General features: G+C 58.9%; 2 protein-coding genes across 3 annotated transcripts; one reads left to right on the top strand and one right to left on the bottom strand.

The window, feature by feature from the left end:
- The first annotated feature begins 502 nt into the window (after positions 1 to 502).
- ACTN3 (actinin alpha 3) lies at positions 503 to 14,015 on the top strand. Of its 2 annotated transcripts, XM_045855188.1 has the most exons (21): positions 503 to 689; positions 4,847 to 4,961; positions 5,137 to 5,256; positions 5,835 to 5,921; positions 6,013 to 6,100; positions 6,599 to 6,677; positions 6,762 to 6,843; positions 7,602 to 7,687; positions 7,987 to 8,079; positions 8,532 to 8,762; positions 8,892 to 9,039; positions 10,051 to 10,201; positions 10,760 to 10,868; positions 10,969 to 11,109; positions 11,367 to 11,549; positions 11,914 to 12,048; positions 12,133 to 12,312; positions 12,713 to 12,859; positions 12,950 to 13,015; positions 13,479 to 13,637; positions 13,719 to 14,015. In XM_045855188.1, the coding sequence occupies exons 1-21, from the start codon at positions 549 to 551 to the stop codon at positions 13,875 to 13,877; spliced, it is 2,700 nt and encodes an 899-aa protein (XP_045711144.1). In that variant the 5' UTR covers positions 503 to 548; the 3' UTR covers positions 13,878 to 14,015. The 2 variants fall into 2 exon arrangements, with proteins under 2 accessions (XP_045711144.1, XP_045711143.1); XM_045855187.1 differs by having other exon boundaries at positions 12,713 to 13,015.
- Positions 14,016 to 14,141: 126 nt separating this feature from the next.
- CTSF (cathepsin F) lies at positions 14,142 to 19,135 on the bottom strand. Its single transcript, XM_045855189.1, has 14 exons — positions 18,851 to 19,135; positions 18,539 to 18,640; positions 18,179 to 18,263; positions 18,028 to 18,089; positions 17,826 to 17,901; positions 17,158 to 17,271; positions 16,898 to 17,043; positions 16,713 to 16,809; positions 16,538 to 16,618; positions 15,599 to 15,718; positions 15,441 to 15,505; positions 15,252 to 15,342; positions 14,780 to 14,838; positions 14,142 to 14,698 (listed from the first exon to the last, which is right to left on the bottom strand). The coding sequence occupies exons 1-14, from the start codon at positions 19,058 to 19,060 to the stop codon at positions 14,624 to 14,626; spliced, it is 1,383 nt and encodes a 460-aa protein (XP_045711145.1). The 5' UTR covers positions 19,061 to 19,135; the 3' UTR covers positions 14,142 to 14,623.
- Between the last annotated feature and the right edge of the window lie 3,304 nt (positions 19,136 to 22,439).

Below are 22,439 nucleotides of genomic sequence, written 5' to 3'. Positions count from 1 at the left end.
GCCGCCCCGATATTAATAGCCTTCCATCGGCCTATCCAGCTGGCCTGGAGTGCCTCCCCCTGCTCGAGTGTCTCCCTTTATCACCCCCGAAAATATTAAAAACATCTCTGCGCCTTGGTGTTCCTGACTGTGAAATGGGGATAGGGCTCCCTGTTTCCCACCAGAGCTGCGCAGGAAGAAGGTCAGAAGGGGGCCCAAAGGGCAGCTCTTAGAGCAGTCTGCAGCCACTATTACCGACGTCTCCATTGTTGTACACATGAGGAAACAGACTCAGAGAGGGCCTGTGGCTTTCCCAAGGTCACACAGCGCCCACGCGAACCCCGGATCTCCATCAGGGGATCCACGCCAGCGCCCCCAGATCCTGCAGTCCCCTGGCCCCAGGACCACCTCTGCCGGGTGCCGACCCGAGCGCCCTGGCCCCCATCATGCCCCTCCCACCTCCCCCATATTTAGCGCGAATCCGATCCGGGGCTGGGCCCGGCGCTACTTAACGCGGCCCCTGTGTCCTGGAGAGCGCCGAGCAGAGCGAAGCCAGGAACGCCAGCGAGATGATGATGGTTATGAAGCCCGAGGGCCTGGGGGCCGGGGAGGGGCCTTTCGCGGGCGGCAGCGGCGAGTACATGGAACAGGAGGAGGACTGGGACCGCGACCTGCTGCTGGACCCGGCCTGGGAGAAGCAGCAGAGGAAAGTGAGTACTAGCCCATTTCTTGATGGCAAAACTGAGGCCCGAGAAGCCGATCGGTTCGTGGTTGTCATCTCAGCAAGACAGGGGCAGAGCCTGCACAGTGCCACTCCTTAGCCCAGGCTCTGCCCGTCAGTCCTCTGCGGCCCCCCAGGGCCAGAGGAGAGGACTGGGAGCCCTCATGAGGGGTTTAGGATGACAAGGACAGTTTCTGGGTTGCCCCCCAGGACTCACTCCCTTGGGTCCACTTCCCCTGGTGAAAACAGGTTGAGCTTAGCCCAGGAATTCCAAGCTTGGGGCCTTCCGGAAGAATAAATTATTTCTTGCCACACCCCACCTTCACCTCTCTAGTTAAGTATTCCCAGGCCCCACCCTGAGGACCTGCAGCCAGACAACTAGCAGAGACTTGGGAATGTTGGGGAGGGGACACCCATCCCAAACCCCTTCCACCCTCTCGTCTGTATTCTTCCCAGCATGGCATCCACAGTCACTCTATCCCAATTGTCAGATGAGGAACTGAAGCTGAGAAACGGCAGAAATAGTACCCAAATCATATACTGTCGGAAAACAGGATCCCCCCAACCTGAGGGTTTTTGCCCCTTGCTTGCCCCATCCCTACTCTTTCCCAAGATACCCCCTCCGCGGCCCAGCGACTCTGAGTCTGCTGAAAAGGCCACAGGGTTGGAGAGGAGGGAGCCCTGTGTCCCCTTACATAGTAACCTGACTCTCGGGCCAGATGGACACTTTTTGCTGAGGCAGCGGCTTGGGGGAGCTAGAGAGGGGCACATGGGCAGCTGCTGCCCGGGCCCAGCCTTGTAGGGTACGCAGGCCCCCTCTTGCTGAGCTATTTTCACTCCCAGACTTTCCCAAGTGGAGGGGGCAGGACACCTGGGTTCCCAAAAGAGAAGTGATCCTGGCTGGAGTGAGGAGACTCTGGGGAGCGGCAGGCCGGGAGTAGGGAGGACACCGTGAGGGCACTGGACCCTGCTCAGCATTTGCCGACAGTGTATGACTCCAGGATTGGGCAGGGGATAGGGGCGTCCAGTGGGATTTGCAGGGTCTGAGAATCCCAGGGTTTAGAATCAGAGCACTTCTGCTGGGTTAGGTGACAGGAGATGACCCCAGGGCCCAGGAGGCTCAGCTGACTCGGCTGGGGTACCCCAGGTGACAGGCCTCCCCTAGGCCCATCTTGCACCTGTCTCCAAGCAGGGCTGTGGTCCTCTGGTCTAGCAGTCTCCCGGTGATGTCATCCCTGCCCCTGACTCCAGCTGCCATCTGCTTTGCAACTGTTGTCCTCACCCCCACCCGCCCAGGCCTCTCCCGGATCCAGGTTCACGTGCCCCTCTTACGACACGTGCCTGTCTGTGACTGCCTTGGTCCCTTAACAGAATATCAGAAATACCCTTTCAGCCCAACGTACAGCCACCCACCTCATCGATTCATTCAATGGCTGAGGAGCGTAGATGTTCTGTAAATGAATCAGCATCTCCCGCACGCTGGACATTCCAGTCCGTCCTTTCGCATCCAACATTGTTTATTACAATGCAGCGAAGTCTCTGTGCTCGGCTTCCGTCCTGCCCCCTCCCTGCTACCCCTCTGCATCTTGGAACACTTCTTCCCACATGATTCAACTGCATTCAAAAATATTCACTCAGTATTTCTTAATGAGGTCCTACTATGTGCCAGGCTCTGTTTCAGGTGCCAGGAATTAACAGGGGACACGCTCAGGAAGCTAATATGCCGGCGAGAACAGATATGTCTATGGCATCCACCTCATCCCAGCCCATTCCCCTCACTGAGTCTGTCTCACCCTGGTGCTGGCCGCCCCCTCCTCGCTTCTCCCCTCTGCTTTGCCAAGGCTTTTGTCTCTACTCTGCAACCAGAATGGGCTGTTTGTTTAAAACAGGTCTCCCTGCCTCCCTCCTCTGCCTGGAAGCTTCCCTGACTCCCTGTTGCTCTCAGGATCAAGTTCAAACTCCCTGGCTTAGCACCCAAGATCGTGCATGACCTGGCTCCCACTGCCCCTCCGGCCTGCCTCTAACCACTTGTACCCCAGCACCCCCAGCTCCATTCCAGCAGTGCCGGAGAGCTGCAGCTCCGCACACCTAGCGGCTGTTTCGGCTGTTTCTCACTGCCAAGCACTCGCCCACGTGGCTGCCCCTGCCTGGAGTGCCCTTGCCTGCCCTTCCCTGCCTGAAAAACTCAGGCTCTCCCCTCCCAGCTCTGAGCAAACATTAGCCTCCCTGCATCCCCCCATTGGCAGAACTCCTCCCCCAGAATCCCTGACATCACTCCCTCCCAGCTCTTTTCAGACCAACACGACTCTTTGATGGCCTGTCAGTCCCTTCAGTGCAAGGGACCACATCTCATTAAGAACTGTGCGTGTTTCCCTGGCTGGCGTAGCTCAGTGGATTGAGCACGGGCTGTGAACCAAAGCATCACAGGTTCGGTTCCCCATCAAGGCACATGCCCCGGGTTGCAGGCCATGGCCCCCAGCAACTGCACATTGATGTTTCTCTCTCTCTCTCTCTTTCTCCCTCCCTTCCCTCTCTAAAAATAAATAAATAAAATCTTTAAAAAAATAAAAAAAAAGAACCGTGTTTATCAAATGGAAAAAAAAATGCCCTTCAGCCCTGGCCCTGGCCAATGTGGCCCAGTTGGTTGGAGCATCTTCCCATAAACTGAAAGGTCCCAGGTCAGGGAACATGCCTAGGTTTCAGGGTTGATCCCTGGTTGGGGCGTGTATAGGAGGCAACCAGTCAATGTTGTCTCTCCCACTTCTCTCTCTCTCTCTGTCTCTCCCCCCTCCCCTATTTCTCTCTTTCTAAAAGCAATGAAAAAAAATGTCACTGGCCAAGGATTAAAAAATATCCCTTCCTTTGCCATGGAAGCACCACCCAGACCTGCCTTTCCCCAGCCCCGTCCGGGACCCCAGGGCATCCCCGACTCTGGGACTGGAGGGAACTACCGGGAATCAGCGCCCTCCCTGTGCTTGGGGCCCGTCAGGTAGTGCTGAGCACTCACTCACACACCTCCGGTGCCAGGAAACCCACCGTTTCCCTTAGCAGTGACAGCCCCTCGAGAACCTAAAGCATCGTCTTCCACATCCAGCTTCTAGGGCCCCTGAAAAGCTGGTCTGGGCAGGGAAGTTGGCTGAGGGAGAACATTCCAAGTGACTTCTAGGGCCACCTTTCAGGAGGATCTGTTTTGTTGTAGGGGGGATGCTCTGAATTCTAGAATCCCGCCAGGCTGGGGGAGAGGGACCTGCGACATCGTGGCGCCGGACCCCTAGTTGGGCAAACGGGAAGACTGAGCCTAAGGGACGGCAAAGAGCTGACCCCAGGTCACAGGGAGAAGTAGCTCAGCTGGGACTGGAGCCCCAAACTGGATTTGACTGAGGACCCTCTAGCTGATGGACCCAGGAGAACCCAGGGCCTGAAGGCTTGGTAGTTTAGTGGAAATTTGTGGGTGAAGCTCCAGGTCACCCCACCCCTGGTAGACACACAGCCAGGCTCCGGCCTCACGTCCCAGATGGAGACTGAGGCTGAGGCTAACTCTGGGGAGCAGGGGAGGGCAGTCACCTCCAGACACGCGGTCAGGCTGGGCGTCAGTGGCCTGCTGGTGGTCCATGGCCTGCAAAGCTCTTGCATACTCATAGTCTACCTGGAGGCCAGCTCACGGCAGCCCTGAGAGGTCGGTGGGGCTGATGTGAAAGTACACAGGGCGCAGTCCCGCGGGCAAAACCCACAGAGCCAGATATGCTTCGACCCAGAACTTTTCAGATTTCAGACAGGCGGTATCACCCCGCATTGGCCCTTACACCTCAGAGGGCCCCACAGTGTCTGCTTGGAGTGTCTGCTTTGGAGTGTCTGCTTGATGATTTTCTAAACCCCCCTCCAGTACGTGAGACTGGTCACAGCTGGAGAGCTGCTGGCGAGGTACCCCAAAGTCCAAACCCAGACCTGCATGAGCCCTGGACCCCATTTTCTCCTCTTGTCAGAGAACTGAAGCTCAGAGAGGGCAAGCGGCTGGCCCAGACACACAGCAAGTCAGTGGCTGAGCCCGGACTTGAACCCAGGGCCTGGGGCTCAGGGACCTACCCTGACCGAGGGCCTGAGCGCTGTCCTCAGCTGTAGGGTCTGAGCGCCGTTCTCTGCCCCCAGACCTTCACTGCCTGGTGCAACTCACACCTGCGCAAGGCCGGCACCCAGATCGAGAACATCGAGGAGGATTTCCGCAATGGCCTCAAGCTCATGTTGCTCCTGGAGGTCATTTCAGGTGAGGGGTGCAAACCTGTGTACAGGGACCCCAGGACCTAGGGGAATCCAGAGAGTTGGGGGGATGCGGCAGCAGAGGCTGGGCGGGGACTTCCTGGTGGAGGGGGAAGTCTGAGGACAGTGTCTCCATCTTCCTCTCGTGACTTTCGACCCTTAACCTCTCCTTTCATACCCAGGAGAGAGGCTGCCCAGGCCAGACAAAGGCAAGATGCGCTTCCACAAAATCGCCAATGTCAACAAGGCTCTGGACTTCATTGCCAGCAAGGGGGTTAAGCTGGTGTCCATCGGGGCTGAAGGTGAGTGGGTGGCAGCAGGGGGCCTAGGCCGGGGTTGGCCGGTGTTCCTGACATCAAGCAGTACCTCCATGAGCTTCAGTTTCCTACCTCAACAGTGGGGGTAACCATCCGTGCCTCACGAGAGGGCCTGTAAGGAACAAATGTAACTAAAATGCCAGCACAGGATCTAGCACCTAGCCAGTGTCAGAATCACTTGTACGTAGCGCTGAGCGGTGTGGCTCAGTTAGTTAGGCATCATCCTGCAAAGTGAAAGGCTGACAGTTCGATTCCCGGCTAGGACACATGCCTGCGTTGCGAGTTCCGTCCCTGGTTGCGGCACGTACAAGAGGCGACCGATTAATGTTTCTCTCTCTCATTGATGCTTCTCTCCCTCTGTTTCTCCGCCCCTTCCCCTCTCTCTAAAAAGAAATCAATAAAATATTTTAAAAATCCCTTTTAAATAGAACAGCTGAGTACCTACTACGTGCCAGCCCTGCGATGAGGCACCAGGGCCTGAGGGCAGAGCGGGCGGAGGCAGCTGGGGCTGGTGGCTCAGGCCTTAAATGCCAGGTGGGATCTTTCCCGCCCCCGCCCTGTAGAGATCGTGGATGGGAACCTGAAGATGACCCTGGGCATGATCTGGACCATCATCCTGCGCTTCGCCATTCAGGACATCTCTGTGGAGGGTGAGCAGGGGATGGGGGGAAGCCAGGAAGGCGAGAGGACCGGCCCGGCCCCGGCCCCGGCCCCGGCCAACACGCCCCCGTCCTCACTCAGAAACCTCGGCCAAGGAAGGCCTGCTCCTGTGGTGCCAGCGGAAGACGGCGCCGTACCGCAACGTCAACGTGCAAAACTTCCACACCAGGTGTGTCAGCCAGCCAGTCAGCATGAGCGCCTGGGCCTCTGCCAGGCCCTGGGGCACCGAGCTGGCCCCTGGCACAAGCCACAGGGGAGGAAAGGTCACAGCCAAGTTCCTGGAACAGTGTCTGAATATAGGAGGACTCGGTCAAGGCAGAATTGGCTCCAGGAGGGTGAGGGGGACTTCCTGGAGGAGTGGGCGTTGGCGCCATCCCCAGGGCGGGGAGGGGGCATTTCCAGCCAGAGGGAACGCAGGCGCAAAGACCTGGAGGCCAAAAACACCTAGAAATCAGTGGAGCCCAGGTCTGGCACATATGAAGGAGTCCTGATGAACTTGGAGGGGATAGTGCGAGTCTGTAATAAAGGGCCTCAAGTGCCAAGCTGAGGAATTTGGACTTGACTCCATTTTACAGATGAGGCCACCCTGATGGGGTGCCTCTGGGGCGAGCCTAGGGCAGGGCCTGCGCTTGAACCTGGGCCTGACCCGCCCCTTCTTTCTGTCCAGCTGGAAGGACGGCCTGGCGCTCTGTGCTCTCATCCACCGACACCGCCCCGACCTCATCGACTACGCCAAGCTGCGCAAGGTGGGCCTCTGACACCCCAGCCCCACGCCCCCAAACCTCTGCCCTCAGCCGACCTTTCACCTCTGCCCGCTCGTGCCCACCTAGGACGACCCCATCGGCAACCTGAACACCGCCTTCGAGGTGGCGGAGAAATACCTGGACATCCCTAAGATGTTGGATGCGGAAGGTGAGAGGAGGCCTAGCCCCGGGGGGGAGGACTCGACCGTCTCACGGTCTGACCACCACACCTTTGCCCCTGCTGTTCTCTCCTCCGAGAAGGCCCTGCCCTTCCCCTGGCCCCTGGTCAGAGCCCTTTGGGCCACTGGCTGCCTGCTCCCGGAGCCCCCTAGCCCGTCTCTGTGCCGCTGTCTGTCCGGCGGGACCAGCCTCCCCTGCCACTCCCGCTATGTACCTGCTCCACCCTCTGCCTCGTGTCCCAGTTACCCGGGTCGCTTGGGAGCGTGTCAGTCCATCAGGACTGGGAGCTGCTCCGGGGAGGCCCTGCCGCTGGTCCCTGTGCCCGAGCCAGACTCTAGGCAAACACTCTGAGCACGTGCATGCCTGCTACCCTGGACGCGTGGGCACTGATGGATGAGAACGTAGGGGAAAGACGGACAGACAGACAGACAGAAGGGGTCGAGGGATGGTTAGAGACACCAGGCAGCATGGACTGGTGCCTCGTGAGGGCCGCAGTGTCCGCGCACCCACCTGCTCCCTCACGGTTTCCTCACTCTGCCGAGGGGGAGGCTGCTGCTGGGCCCTGGGGTGATGGGAGAGGGTTTCAGGGAGGGGGAAGATGGGTTGGGGGGTAGCTGGTAGTTGGCGGTCGTGACCGGATATTGTTGGCCCCTCCCATTCCAAGAGAGGTCTCTACCTGGGTGGGGCCATGAGCCCATTTCCCCACCCCTGGCTTTGGCCAGTAAACACCTCCCGGCCCTCCCCCAGACATCGTGAACACCCCAAAGCCCGACGAGAAGGCCATCATGACCTACGTGTCCTGCTTCTACCATGCCTTCGCTGGCGCCGAGCAGGTGAGGGGTGTGGGCCCGGGGCCCAGCCTTGGAAGCACCCTGACATGCGGAGGTGCCAGGCCTGTGGGTGGTCACGCCGCCGTTCCAGTGCACACGTGGGTCTTGGGGAGCTCAGGAGCAGAAGCTTCGGGCCTGCGAGCACCCTTCCCACCCTGAAGGATGTGCTCCCCTCATCCTGTTTCCTGTTCGCTGGGGTCTAGGGTGCAGGGTTCATCAGCTTTACAGAGGGAGGCTGGGTCGGCAGGGGTGTCTGTGGCAGCTTGTTCTACGGCAGCCACTCTGCCCCCCACCCCCAACAGGCAGAGACCGCCGCCAACAGGATCTGCAAGGTGCTGGCCGTGAACCAGGAGAATGAGAAGCTGATGGAGGAGTATGAGAAGCTGGCCAGTGAGGTGAGCCCGAGAGGGCCTCCACTCCCCCGCCTGCGCTCTCCCAGCCTGGCCAGCCCGGGTCTGTGCCAGCAGAGTCTCCCTCTCCTCAGAGCAGCCTTGGCCTCCCCCAGCCTCCTCACGGCACCTTCACCCGTCTTCTGCCCCTCTGTGCCTGTCCAAGCTCCTGGTGATTCACCCATCTTTCATTCATTTCCTCATTCATTTATCCGTTCACTCATATTTACTCTGTCTCATGGCCTTTGCTCTGTGCCAACCTCTGCCGGTCCATGCACTCAGAAATGAACCATCCTACTCCTTCCCTGACTAGTGGGGACTCCCCCATTCTGCCCTTCAGAACCCCCGCTCTGCTGGAGTCTGGGCCTTTTGGCCATAGCCTGGGGGTTGGGGTAGGGGAGTGGGTGAAGTGAGCACCTTTAGAGCTCTCTGCTCTGCCCCGGCCTGGCACCCGGCAGCTGCTGGAATGGATCCGCCGCACTGTCCCTTGGCTGGAGAACCGTGCGAGCGAGCACAGCATGAGCGCCATGCAGCGCAAGCTGGAGGACTTTCGGGACTACCGGCGCCTGCACAAGCCGCCCCGCGTGCAGGAGAAATGCCAGCTGGAGATCAATTTCAACACGCTGCAGACCAAGCTGCGGCTGAGCCACCGTCCCGCCTTCATGCCCTCCGAGGGCAAGCTGGTCTCGGTGAGCCGGGCCAGGGGTGGGGTGACGACCCCAGCTCTGCCTGCATCCCCTGGGTGACCTCGGGCTCCGTGTCCCCTTCTGCACAACGGGTGAGCGGTGACGGAGGGCACCTCTGCCTGCCCCCTACAGGACATCGCCAACGCGTGGCGGGGGCTGGAGCAAGTGGAGAAGGGCTACGAGGACTGGCTGCTCTCGGAGATCCGGCGCCTGCAGCGACTCCAGCACCTGGCGGAGAAGTTCCAGCAGAAGGCCTCCCTGCACGAAGCCTGGACCCGGGGTAGGCACACCTCACGGGGTGTGTGCACCTCCTGGGCTTGGTTCTGTCCTGGGGTGGAGACCGGTAGAGAGCGGGACTCCTGGCAAAACGTGCAGGTCGGGTGGGTGTGCCGCCAGGAAGTTGGAGACCTGTTTCCTGTTGCCTGCCCTAGCTCAGCTGTGCGACAAGTCACTCCCCCCCTTTGGCTTGCTCACCCCCTTCTGGCTCTGGCCTTCTGTGGGTCTGCTCTGATATGTTTGTCGTTTAGCATTTTATTGGTGTATGTGACAGGTGTCCAAAGGAGCGTCCCCGACCCAACCCTCACTCACTTATTATACCCGAAGTATATCGATGCCCCAGTACTTCATGAGTCCAATGTATGACTCTGTATGAACACACTCATTCTGTATTCTGTCAGGGATTTTAGTCCGGCAAGGGAAGGACTCTTGCCTAAAACTGGTGAACAAACACTGACAATGGATTATGGCCGTCATAAATAATGATGGTTTGCTATAATAAGACTCCCTTAAATATAAGGCCACTTATGTGACCCAGAGACCTCCGAACCTCAAAGCCTCAGTTACCTTTTTTGCAAAATGCAGGGGCACTCGATAAATGGTTGCTACTGCAGTTATGTGTTTTTTTTTATTTGCATAATTATGGTAATTGTCATTCTCGAAGCACTTTTAGGTTCATTATTCATTCTACCAAGTGCCAGGCGCTGGGGAACCTGGTGAGCAGAGGGAGCTGCGTGAGGGGCTCCTCGGGCTCAGAATCGTGGGGAGGTAGTTCTGGATCAAATAATACCAACACAGTGCCAAGGGCCACTCTGCACGGAGCTGAGTGAGTGAACACAGACGACATTTATGGCCCATGTCCTGGAACAAGAGTTTCATTTAACTTTATTAGGCCAGCACCTCAAAGCAAACCACTAGCGTAGGTGGGCTAAGCAGGTGTGACGTGCATTTCACAGATGAAGGATCTCCAAGGTCACAAGCCCTACTCGAGTCCCCTCCCTCTCTGTCCGAGCAGGGAAGGAGGAGATGCTGAACCAGCGTGACTATGAGTCGGCGTCGCTGCAGGAGTTGCGGGCGTTATTGCGGCGCCACGAGGCCTTTGAGAGCGACTTGGCGGCACACCAGGACCGCGTGGAGCACATTGCCGCGCTGGCCCAGGAGCTCAAGTGGGTGTGGCCCGAGGCCGGGCCCTCCCCCTGGGACAACGCCCCCTGCCTGGCCCCGCCCCTCGGCTCTGAGCCCCGCCCTCACCCTCATTGCTTTCAAGGCATTTGACAACCCAGTCTTGGTAACCTCTTGCTCCGCCTCTCCTCCCGTATCCCGGCCCCATCTCCGGACCCTGCTCAGCTGCCCACACTCCTGCCCACTGGGGCAGTTGCTGGCCCCACCCCCGTGGCTTGCCCACTCCCTTCAGCTCCCGGGCCTGGTCTGCTACTACCTCGCCCCCTCCTGCAGTAAACTCACCCCTTCCCGTATAGCCCTGCCCTGAAACTCCAGGCTACGCCCCTCCACGCAAGCTTGACCTTGAGTGACTACATCTGAGACCAGTGGGCACCCTTATTCCCCCAGGACCATGCCGGGAACTCCCCCTTTAGGCAGGAAAGCCCAGCTCAACCCTCACCCGCCGTGGCTGCCTTACACCTTCACCACCACCAGGGGTGTGGGTGCAGAGCGAATGTGGGCTGTGGCCTGGCCCCACCGTCACCCCCTCTTCTCACCCTCAGTGAGCTGGACTACCACGAGGCCTCCTCAGTGAACAGCCGCTGCCAGGCCATCTGTGACCAGTGGGACAACCTGGGCACCCTGACCCAGAAGAGGCGGGATGCCCTTGAGGTGAGGGCGGGGCCAGGGAGCAGGGGCCTGGCCACTGGAGACAGGCGAGGGGGCCTGTTGGGCAGACCGCTGACCCGCCTGCCATCCCTGCGGCCCTCAGAGGATGGAGAAGCTCCTGGAGACCATCGACCAGCTGCAGCTGGAGTTTGCACGGCGGGCAGCGCCCTTCAACAACTGGCTGGACGGTGCCGTGGAGGACCTGCAGGACGTGTGGCTGGTGCACTCGATGGAGGAGACCCAGGTGGGTGCGGGCGTTCTGGGGGTCTGCAGCTGCGTGAGATGATGGGAAACTGGCCTGAGATCCTGCCGGCCACTGCTTTTGGCCCTTGGGGAACGGAGACAGAAGGCAACCCCAGTTCCCTGACGCTGGGCTAACAGACAGGAGGCCTGGACTCCTGAGCCAGCCCTGCCCTGGACCCGCTGGATGGCCTGGAGCTCGTTGCTGCAGGAAGTGGAGGGGCGGGGGGCTGGCTGATCCTGCCTGCCTGCCGCCCGCAGAGTCTGCTGACAGCACATGAGCAGTTCAAGGCAACGCTGCCCGAGGCTGACCGGGAGCGCGGCGCCATCCTGGGCATCCAGGGTGAGATCCAGAAGATCTGCCAAACGTATGGGCTGCGGCCCAGCTCCGCCAACCCCTACATCACCCTCAGCGCGCAGGACATCAACGCCAAGTGGGACACGGTCAGTGCTGCCCGCGGCCACTCCCTGCCTCCTGTCCACTCCCGAGCACTCCAACCACCCTGAAACCTCACGATAAGGATCTGGGGTCTGTCATAGACTCCTTGTGGCACGGGCCAAGTCACCTTGCCTGCCAGCCTCATCTGTGAAGGGGCCGTAACAGCAGCATCTTCCCGTCAGGCCTGCTGTGAAGTACAGTGGAACCTGGCGTGCGGGCGATCCTTCACAAAACCACCCGTTAGTTATGAATGAAGTTGTTGAGGGATTTGCCCAAGAGCCCGCCCACAGGGCCCTGACACCTTAGCTCAGAGCAGCAGGGGCTGTTCGAGGGACTGGGTTCCCCTGCCGTAACCACCGCCCCTCCCAGGTCCGAAAGCTGGTGCCCAGCCGTGACCAGATGCTGCAGGAGGAGCTGGCACGGCAGCAGGTGAACGAGAGGCTCCGGCGACAGTTCGCAGCCCAGGCCAACGCCATCGGGCCCTGGATTCAGGGGAAGATGGAGGTGAGGCTTGGGTGGTGGGGCAGGGCAGGGCCGGGCCACCGGGAGCTGGGAGTCCTGGGTCATCCCGCCTGGGTCTCCCTGCAGGAGGTGGGGCGCCTGGCGGCCGGGATGGCCGGCTCCCTGGAGGAGCAGATGGCTGGACTGCGGCAGCAGGAGCAGAACATCATCAACTACAAGAATAACGTCGACCGGCTGGAGGGGGACCACCAGCTGCTGCAGGAGAGCCTAGTGTTCGACAACAAGCACACCGTCTACAGCATGGAGGTGGGACCAGACCCGCTGAGAAGGGGGCAGGCGGCTCGGGCTGGGGGCGCCTGGGGCAGCCACAGCTGGACATACCACATCAGCTCGGCCACGGCCCTCCATACACCCCTGGGAGGTACTGAAACCCGGTGCGTGAGAACTGACCTGTCTGGAGTTCCACAGCAGTCTAAAGCCAGACCAGGTTGGCGTGGCTGGTTGATCGGTACTCGATACACAATAAATCATCAAACATTAAAGCAGGAAGGGCCACTGGAGGTGGCCCTGTGGAACCTCCACCTGGGTGCGGAGGCCCGGAGTGGAGGGGGCTTGCCCAGTGTCTCACAGGGGACTGGGGGCGGAGCTAGGGCTCACGCCAGGCACGGACTGCCCACTGACCTGGCCCGTCTCCCTGCTCTCCCAGCACATCCGTGTGGGCTGGGAGCAGCTGCTCACCTCCATTGCCCGCACCATCAATGAGGTAGAGAACCAGGTCCTGACCCGAGATGCCAAGGGCCTGAGCCAGGAGCAGCTCAACGAGTTCCGGGCGTCCTTCAACCACTTTGACCGGGTCAGCAGCGGCCCGGCCTTGCGGGGCGGTAGACTTGGGGGGGCCGGTGGGGTCGGAGGACCAAACCTGACACCTGCTCACCCACTGCAGAAGCGGAACGGGATGATGGAGCCCGATGACTTCCGGGCTTGCCTCATCTCCATGGGCTACGACCTGGTGAGTGCCCCCCGCCTCTGTCCCAGAGGTCCCCTCAGCGCCCTGTCCTACATGTGGACACTCACGTAGGTCCTCCTGTGTGTTCCCACCTTAACATTCCATGATCTCCTCACCACACCCACTGGGGCTGGGCAGGATTATGCCATTTCAAACAGAGGCTACTGAAGGCTCAGAGAGGGAGACTAACTTAGTCAAAGACACACAGCTGGAAATTTGGACCTAGTTCTGCGTGACTCCGAAGCCCGGGCTTGTAACATTTTTACTCAGAGAAACGGCACCACAGAGGGCCCCGGAAGAAAGAGCAGGACCAGCGGCAACAAGGGGCGTTGCCACAGGCAGGACACAGGCTGCAGTCTGTGGAGAAACGGAGCATCCTGCCACTGGGGTGGTCAAACTAGGGCTGGACAGTTCCCAGGAGGCTCCGGCACCCACGGGCGTGATGCCTGGCGTCTAACCCCTGCAGGGGGAAGTGGAGTTTGCTCGCATCATGACCATGGTGGACCCCAACGCAGCCGGGGTCGTGACCTTCCAGGCCTTCATTGACTTCATGACCCGGGAGACCGCTGAGACTGACACGGCTGAGCAAGTTGTGGCCTCCTTCAAAATCCTGGCGGGAGACAAGGTGAGTCCCTGGCATGGCGGGGGCTGGCGGGCGGGGGCCGGGAGTGGGACCTGCGGGCCCTCAACACCCCCTCTCCCCCAGAAATACATCACCCCAGAGGAGCTGCGGCGCGAACTCCCGGCCGAGCAGGCCGAGTACTGCATCCGCCGAATGACGCCCTACAAGGGTTCTGGGGCTCCCGCTGGAGCCCTGGACTACGTGGCCTTCTCCAGTGCCCTCTATGGGGAGAGCGACCTCTGACCTCGAGCTCTGAGGTTCTCCATGCAAGTCAGACAGAGGGCGCTCCCTCTGATTCCGTCCATCCCTCAGAGCACAGACCCCCAGTCACAGCCAGCCAACTGTTTCTGAATAAAGATCCACTGCGGGTCTTCCTCCGTCTCCTCTGGGTTGCAGAAACAGACGCTGGGCCCTCAGGTTCTTGGGCGGGACCAGCTTCCTGAACTTAACCTTCAGAAGTTCCCACCACCCCTACTCGCCCTCAGGGACCGGGCATCCACACCACACTGGAGCGGAGGACACCTCTTTATTGCTGTTAGACGAGGGTGCTTACAACAGTTTGTCTAGACATGAAAGGGAGCACTGTCCCCAAGTCCAGGGGGTCCGGAATTTACAGCATTGCACAGGGGAAGCCCGGGCGGGAAGCCAGAGCCTGCTGAGGGCAAGCTGGATTTAGGACCAGAGTATCTGCTTCCCACCTGTTCCTTCCCCAACCCCAGGGTTCCAGCCTCAGCTTTAACCACCCAAACATCATCCTTCACCCCAACACCCTCCTAGCTACCACAACTCAACAAAGGTGCAGCTGGGGAACCCCAGAGTGGGAGCGGGGGGGTAGGGGCTGTACCCCTAGCCCAGTGTCCTTTGCCCACCCTGAGGTACCTGGCGCCCACCCCTCAGCCAGCTGTGTCTCCTGGACAGGGGCCTGGACATGCAGGCCAGGCTGGGGGAGGGGCTGCCCCGGTCAGCACCAGGTCCTGAGCTGGTGCTCCTTAGTCGACCACCGCCGAGCTGGCCATGACGTTCACACCACAGGCCCTGGACCCACGATGCAAGTAGTAGTAGCCCTGGGAGAGAGGGGCGGGAGTTGGGTGGGCACCAGTGCAGGGTAGGGGGCTGGAGGGCAGGGGCCGACCCGCAAGACTCACCTCCTCACCCCAGTCAGTGCCCCAGCTGTTCTTGATGGCCCAGAAGGGCACATCGGAGCCTGGGGAGCAGAGGGGAGTGCAGGGAGTCAGGGCCGAGAGCACTCCGCACTCTTTCAAATATCTGCTGTGGGCCTACTGGGCGACAGGTGCTAGGAAGAGCGCAGAAGAAAGGATGGGCCCACCTACCACCCTTCTCACCTGGTGGGGCACTGGGGTTTGAGAAGGGCACCTACCCACACCCCTCAAGCGGGTTAGCCGTCCGTACGGCTCGGCCTCCCACCGCGTCAGCTTTCCCATCCACAGAGGGGATGGGCGATCCCACCTGGCCCAGAGCGGGCGCCGGGGTTGAGGACTGGGTTCCTGGGCTTTCCCCAGATGTCCCCCCCCCCCACTAGAGGTCCTGGGATGCCCTGGTTCGACCTCTGCCTGTGACCTGGGGCGGATGGGCACAGAGGGGGTCAGCCAGACTCACGGTTGCCGTAGCCCACGAGCAGCACAGCGTGGTCAATGAACCAGGGGCTGCAGAGGAGCCGCAGGGGGCGGGAGATGCCCCTGCGGTAGAACTGGGGAGGGAGAGCAAGCAGTCAGGGGCCCACTCCGAGGAGCGGTGGGGGTAGAGTCAGCAAGAAACGGGGCAGGGACAGCGGGGCAGGGGCCTTACCTGCATGCCGAAGGCGTTGATGGCGATGGAGATGGGGCCCTTCTTGGCCAGCCAGGCCGCCAGCTCTGAGACAGGGGAGGGGCGGCGTCAGGGGCGGCGTCAGGGGTGCCCAGGCCCCGGTCCCACACGACCTGTCCTCACCCCCAGCCCTCACTCACTTTGCTCATCCTTGCTTAGCTCCACTGAGTCGTTGATGTAGACCTTGGCCTTCTCCGCAGTGAAGCTGCAGGTCTGCAAGTGGCCATGGTAGCTGTAATCATCCTCCGTCTCCAGCCCTCCTGGGGAATGGCAGGGGGGCAGTTGGGGGAGCAGCGAAAGGGTGGACCCTGTCTACCATGCACTCGGCTTCTCCCAGCCAGAGGCTGTGCTGAGCCCCTATCCAGGAGGCTTCACGTTCCTCATCCACCCCAGGCCACAGCCTCCCCCCGTGAGGAAGGGGCTCATCCTAGAGATGACACGAGGCTTGTGTCTCGAGGGAGTCACCAGCGAGAAATGTGGCAGAGATGGAACTCAGCCCCTAACTTCTCGCTCCTCACCTGCCGCTGCTGTCCTAGGACTCTTGACCTTGGCTTGCCTGTCCCGCTCCGACAGGACCCAGCCCCGACTCTGCCCAGGTGTGCGGGGCTCCCAGTCTGGCCCGACCCCGCCGGGCTCCCAGACCTCTCTCCATACAGCCACGTCTGTCCCGCACCCCCTCATCCTTCTACCACGGCAGCCCACTGCTCCACTGACCTGCCCATTTAGGTCCACACCTCCCCTCAAGGGTGAGGTGTGTCGCCCCCTGGTTTAGAAAGCACCTAGAAATACAGAACTCCAAGGAGCAAGAATACCAAGACCCTGTCCTGTGCCAGGAAGTTGACACATTTCCTCGCTTGATACTCAATCCTACCACGTGGGCATGAGTCTCATGTCACAGATGTGGCAACGGGGCCTCTGAAAGAGCCGACTTGCCCAAGGGCTTCCACCGGAAGGGCCAGCGTGAAGACCTAAGCCCAGTTCATGCGGCTCCTACGCTCGGGTCTCTCCCCCTCCCAAAGAGACTTCTTGTGGAGGAAGAAGTGGCTCCTACTGTCCCCACTGCCCCCTCGAATGCATACCCAGAGTCTTTATGGCTGAATAGGCGTTGGAGGGCAAGCCGCCCATGCAGGCCTTGTCCAGCGTGTCACAGTCCACGAGCTCTAGGAGACAGAAGGCCGGTTCCAAGGAGCCCACAGGGTGGGGGGGCGGGGGGGGGACTGGGCTGGAGACAGGGGGATGGAGCGGGATGCTCACCCTGCTCAGAGAGGGACAGCAGGTCCCCCTGCCTCAGGAACCACTGGCCCTCCACATTGCCTGTGACCGAGAAGGCCCAGCAGGAGCCGCACATGCCCTGTAAGAGACAGGCAGAGTCAGGACCGGGTCCGTGCCCAACCCCGGGCAACCCCCACATCCCACCCTCCCTTGTGAGGGGGTCCAACCTGGTTCTTGACTTTGGTGACAGCCCCCTTATTCCTCCAGTCCCACTCGGGCGGGGCGGGGTCATCCACAGGCTTGGCTGGGCGCATCTTCTGGCCAAGCCCCTCCTTCAAGAGGGGGTTCAGGTAGAGAGTGCGGAACTCCTCCTCTGTGGGCACAGGATAAGTCGTGGGGGGAGCGTTCTAAGCCAGCCCTGATTAGGGCCTTGGGAACAGGCGCCATCTCTCCCAGGCTCCATGAGAGCTCTGGCCACCACCCCTACCTGTGAGGTCACTGAACTTGGTGACTCCGTACTGAGCTGTGCCACGGTCCAGGGCCTGGATCTCCTGAGCTCGTACCATGTTATTCATAAAGATGGACATGCGCCGCTGGGCTTCTGTGGACCAAGGAGCAGTAGAGGAGGGGCTCAGGCCCCAGGCAGATCGCAGAAGGAAGGGTGCTCAGGGCTAACGGGCAGAGGTTTCCCCGGGGAGCAGGGTAAACTCAAGAAGGTGAGCAGGTAGGGATGAGGAGGCCAGACCAAGAGGAAGGTGTGATGAACTTTTGGGGTCAAACAGGGCTTACGATTTCCCAGGTGTGAAGGAAAAACCTGAATGAACGGGTGCCAAAGAGCACCCCCAGCTGGGCAGTCATGGGAGGAGGCCACCGTGCCGGGGGGCCTCCGACAAACAAAACCTGGCCTTTGCCCCATGCCACTCTGCCCAGAATGACGGAGAGCCGTGGCTTCTGACCAGGAAAATCAGATGGGAGAAGGGGCTGGGTCCTTACGGTGGCTGCCCAGTCCTGGGAGGCTGAGCAAGAGCTTGGGGACTGAGGGGTCCTTGAAGGGGTGCACTACCTCTTCTGTCCTGCCCCTCCCAACACCAAGGTGCCAAGCTGGGGGAAGGCCTGATCTGGTTGGGACAGTTACAGCCCAGGCTGGGCCCTTACCCTCCTCTGTCTCATATGTCCGGTTATAGGTGGCGATAAAGTGCTTGAAGAGCGAAACCATTTCCGTAGAAAAGTTCTGGAAAGACAAAGGGGTCTTTACAAGGAGTCCTTCTTGGACTGACCCAGGAGCCCCAGGCCAGGGTGATGGGAAAAGAAGGGCAATAAGGCAGCAGCCAGCTCTCCAGAGTGAAGAGCACCTCACCTGGGGCAGGGGGTCCTTGTTCAGCAGTGGAAAGAATGAACTGAAAGTCTCGTTTCTGTCATCTGGATAGGGTTGGAACAAAGAAGTCAAGGCTGCACTCTAGATGAAATCTGAGCCGGGCTACCCCAACATCCTTGGGCTACCCCAGCACCTGCAACCTTGGCATCCGCGGGGCCACAGTCCCCCCTCAGCAGCGTGTGCTCTCCCAGCTCATCCAGGACTTCAAAGGTGCAGAGCTGGAAGGACAGGAGCAAGCCAGTCTGGGGCCCTTGGCTGGATGGTGCTGCAGGCTCCTCGGACGAGGATCACCCCCAAGGCAATCACCCCACCTTGGAGAGGCACTGCCAGCACCCGGATAACCTTTTTTAGAGCATGGTCTCTGGCCCTCACGGACAGGGAAGTGACCCGGGTAGCTGTGGCCTCTGACCCCTTCCCTTTAGCTTGACTCATTTTCCCAGCTGCCACCAGACTCAGCTTGGGGGTAGGGAATTTAGGAAGCCCCATCACTCACCAGGGTTCTCTTAGACACAGGGAGCTGGCACGTCATGGGATCGCTGCAGGGCAGCTCCTCCTCCAGCGTCGCCTTCAGGGAGTACAGCGATCCCCGGCCCGCCTGGTTGGAGGGGCGGGTAGGACCGTGAGGCAGGGCATAGCTACTCCCTCCTCAGCCCTTCTTCAATGGTCCCACAGCTCCACCGCGCCCCCTCCCCCTTCCCAATCACCGGGGGTGTCCCAGCCATCCAGTGCCCCCACTCTAAGTCTAGGCCAAAGTTCCAATCCCTCGGATTAGGGCCCCGAGCCCACGTCCCCGCTGTGTCCTCACTCGACGGACACGACCGCTGACGGCCCCCAGCACTGCCCGCGCTCCGGCAGCCCGGCCGCGGTTGTAGGTCTCCAGGGCGAAGCGAGCGGGCCGCAGCAGCTCGGGGGTTACGGGCTCCCAGGCCTGAGCGTCGGCAGCTCGGCGGGGCGGGGCGGAGACAGCGCCCCGGAGCAGTCCGAGCAAGGACAGCAGGGGCAGCCACGGAGCCATGGCGAGGGCGAAGCCGGCGGCCTGAACGCACGGACTGCTCGGACCGGCCAATGGGGCGGAGCAGCTCGTGGGCAGGGGGCCTGGGTCCCTCCCCCGCTGCTGCCAAGGCGCCCGCCAATGGGCCTCCTCCGGGAGCGCCTGCGCGCTCTCCTGTTTACGCGGGGCACGTGGGGCGCGCTCGCTGCGCGGGCGGGCGAGTGGGTTCCATTCTGGTTGCGGTCAGCTTGTCTTGCCCAAACGGCGTCTGCGAGCATCCGACTCGAACCCCAGCTCGGGACTAATTCTGTTAGGTGTTTGGAGCTGGCCTGAGAATGAAAGTAATAACTAACATGTAATGCATGCTCATTATATGTTAACATACAATCGTCGTAGCGGTCTTGTGAAGTCGCTGTGATCCCAATTTAACAATGAAGGAAATAGAGGCTTAGAGAGGTAAGTGGTTTACTAAATATTGGATAAGTGATGGAGCTGGGCTTGAACCCTGGAAGTTGGCCTTAGAGCCTGGCTTCACAGCGTGATTCTTCCTTGAGGCCCCTCTTCTCATCAGCAAGACGGGCAGTTCCTTAGGCTGTTGTGAGGGTCAGATGCAACCACTCGGTTCTCAGGGCCTAGCAGGAGGAGGTGTTGGATAGGACAAGGGTCATTCTTACTAAATGCCATTCTTGCTAAATATGGAAATGCAGCACAGTAATTTGCAGAGCAGCTATAAACAGGATGAGTTTGACAGGAACCCAGTCCAATAAGTGTAGCCAACTGAAGTCAACCAGTCATTGACCAAATAGCCAAGCCCCTCTTCCTGGCAGACAGAGCTTTGGGTATGAATCCTGTCTTCTTTACTTGCCCCAAGTAGGTAAAACTGCGTGAGACAACCACAGCTCCTAGAATAGAGCATCCCAAGCACGAACCCCTTGAATTGGGTAACAGAGGCATAAAAAATTATATTATGCTGCCTACTTGAGTTCACAGTCTAGGGGAGAAATATATGAAAACTAAGGATTTTTCTGCATGATGTTTCAGGCTGAGGGAAAGGAAGCAGGGAAGAGAGACTTTTAGGGAGTTGGGGAAAGCAGAGAGGGTTAGTTTGAGCTTGGAGGGTGGGGGAAAACTGATATTAAAATCATCCAGTCCAAACCTGACTTTTCACAGCAGCAGGGATCTAGAGAGCCGGACTGACTTTCCAGCTGCTCAGAAAAGGGTGCTGGAGCCAGACCAGAGCCCGCTCTGAGCTCCCAGCTGAGGTCTGAGCAAAGAGGGCCTGAGGAGTTCCAGCAGATGCTGGTCTCTTCCTGCCGGTGCCCTCTCGGGGTTAAGGTCTTTGAGGCCCCTCTTGTCTCTCTTACAGGACACAGCCAGATAGAGCCTCTGGATTGGTCAAAGGTGGGGATCCTCTAGATGACCAGTGGTTTAGATATTAGCTGCCAGGTGGTCTGGATACTGAACGTTCTTGCCTTAGTTCTTCAGGGAGTAATCAGAGGGTTATCCAGAGGTTTGATGTATGTACATCCAGGGATTGACGAGGACTGGAACATGCAAAAGTTCAGGTTCTTGGGTTAGTTAAAGCAAGAACAGGATCGTTTCCTCTTACCTCAACCTACTTGATTTTAGTAATTGAGCAATTTGATTATAGTAACTCCATTTTATTTCTTGAGTGCACTGTATTCCTCACCTAATTATCTTTTTCTTTTTTTTAAAAAAGATTTTATTTATTTATTTTTAGACAGCAGGGAAAGGAGGGAGAAAGAAAGGGAGAGAAATATCAATGTGTGGTTACCTTTCACATGCCCCCTACCAGGGACCTGGCCCACACAACCCAGGCCTGTGCCTTGACTGGGAATCGAACCAGCAACCCTTTGAATCCTAGGCCAGTGCTCAGTCCACTGAGTCCCATGAGCCAGGGCAGTTATCTTTTTCTTTTGAAGTTTCTCTTCTCCCTCCCACCTCTAAGTTGTCCAGAATCCTCAGTAATTTATTTTGTTGGACAGAGCCAGTGGTGGGGCTGGATTCTGAGGGCAGAGTTTGTGATCTGACCCCTCTTCCCACCACCTGGCCAACTGGAGTCTGGAGTCCACTGCGGTGTTGACTTCTTGCCGTCACAGGGTGGCGCTGTTGAAGTGTAGTCCTCCTGCTCTTCCGAGTGTCTGAGCCCCCGAAAGAAGTTGGGGCCTCTCTCCGTGCTCTCTTATCCCACAGGGAGCACAGCCGCTGGGACAGGAAGGTAGAGACGGAGAAGAGTACAGCAACACTGAACAAAAACCACCCCTAGTCTACATACGTCCCTTACATGCAGCTAAAAATTAAAAAGGGGAGAGAGTTCTGGCCTCTGAGCTTCACACCACCTACCTGACATCAACTCTTTGGTCTCAAGCTTCGGCCCAACTGCGTGTTTTTTCACCCCCAGCACCCCTCAGGACCCTCCCCCACCTCAGCATGGAGCATCACTGTTCCCCCCGACACCTGAAGTGTCCTTGATGCTTCTCTTTCCTCCTGTCCCACATCAAATCCATCTCCGAGTGCTCTGGATTCTACCTCCTGATGTCTCCCAGATTCGTCCCTTCTCTCCATCCCCACGGCCACCGCTCAGGGCCAGCCCACCAGCCCTGCTTGCCTGACTAGATCCATGCTCACCTCCAACGCTGTATTCTCCGTGCAGCAGCTACAGGGAACTCATTGAATATGAGGGGGCACCCCCCAACATGGAATTTATTCATTAAAAATGGTGCATCTATTTTGACATGTTTAAACTTCAGTCACCTTCAAAGTACTCTCCATATGATGCAATACTCTTTTTTTTTAAAGATTTTATTTATTTATTTTTAGAGAGGGAAGGGAGGGAGATAGAGAGAGAGAACCATCAATGTGTGGTTGCTGGGGGTCATGGCCTGCAACCCAGGCATGTACCCTGACTGGGAATCGAACCTGCGACACTGTGGTTCGCAGCCCGCGCTCAATCCACTGAGCTATGCCAGCCAGGGCTGCAATACTCTTATTGAGATGTTTTTTTCCTTGCTCAAAACAGTTTCTGAACTCATCAATTTTGACACCTTTTAGAGCTTCTGCCATTTTTTGGGTCACCTTTTTCACATCGGCAAAACATTTCCTTTTGAGGACTTTTTTCATCCAGGGAAACAAAAAAGAAGTCACTTGGGGAGAGATCAGGTAAATAGGGAGGGTGGGGCATGGGGGTCATGCCGTTTTGGGTCAGAAACTGCTGAACACTCGGCACAGTGTGGGCAGGTGTGCTCGTATATCACCCATCATGAAATGGGCAAACGCTTTGAAAGAGTCTTCAAAAAATTCACTGAAGCTGAATGCAGCCTCTCACAACAACGCCAGCTGGCACACTGATCCAGATGGGCTCCTAGAACACTCAGCTAGTGGG

Source organism: Phyllostomus hastatus, unplaced genomic scaffold (genome assembly GCF_019186645.2).
Source record: "Phyllostomus hastatus isolate PE091 unplaced genomic scaffold, TTU_PhHast_1.1 phas_scaffold_11, whole genome shotgun sequence".
Classification (NCBI taxonomy): Eukaryota; Metazoa; Chordata; class Mammalia; order Chiroptera; family Phyllostomidae; genus Phyllostomus; species Phyllostomus hastatus.
This window is presented reverse-complemented; position numbering and strand designations above follow the sequence as displayed.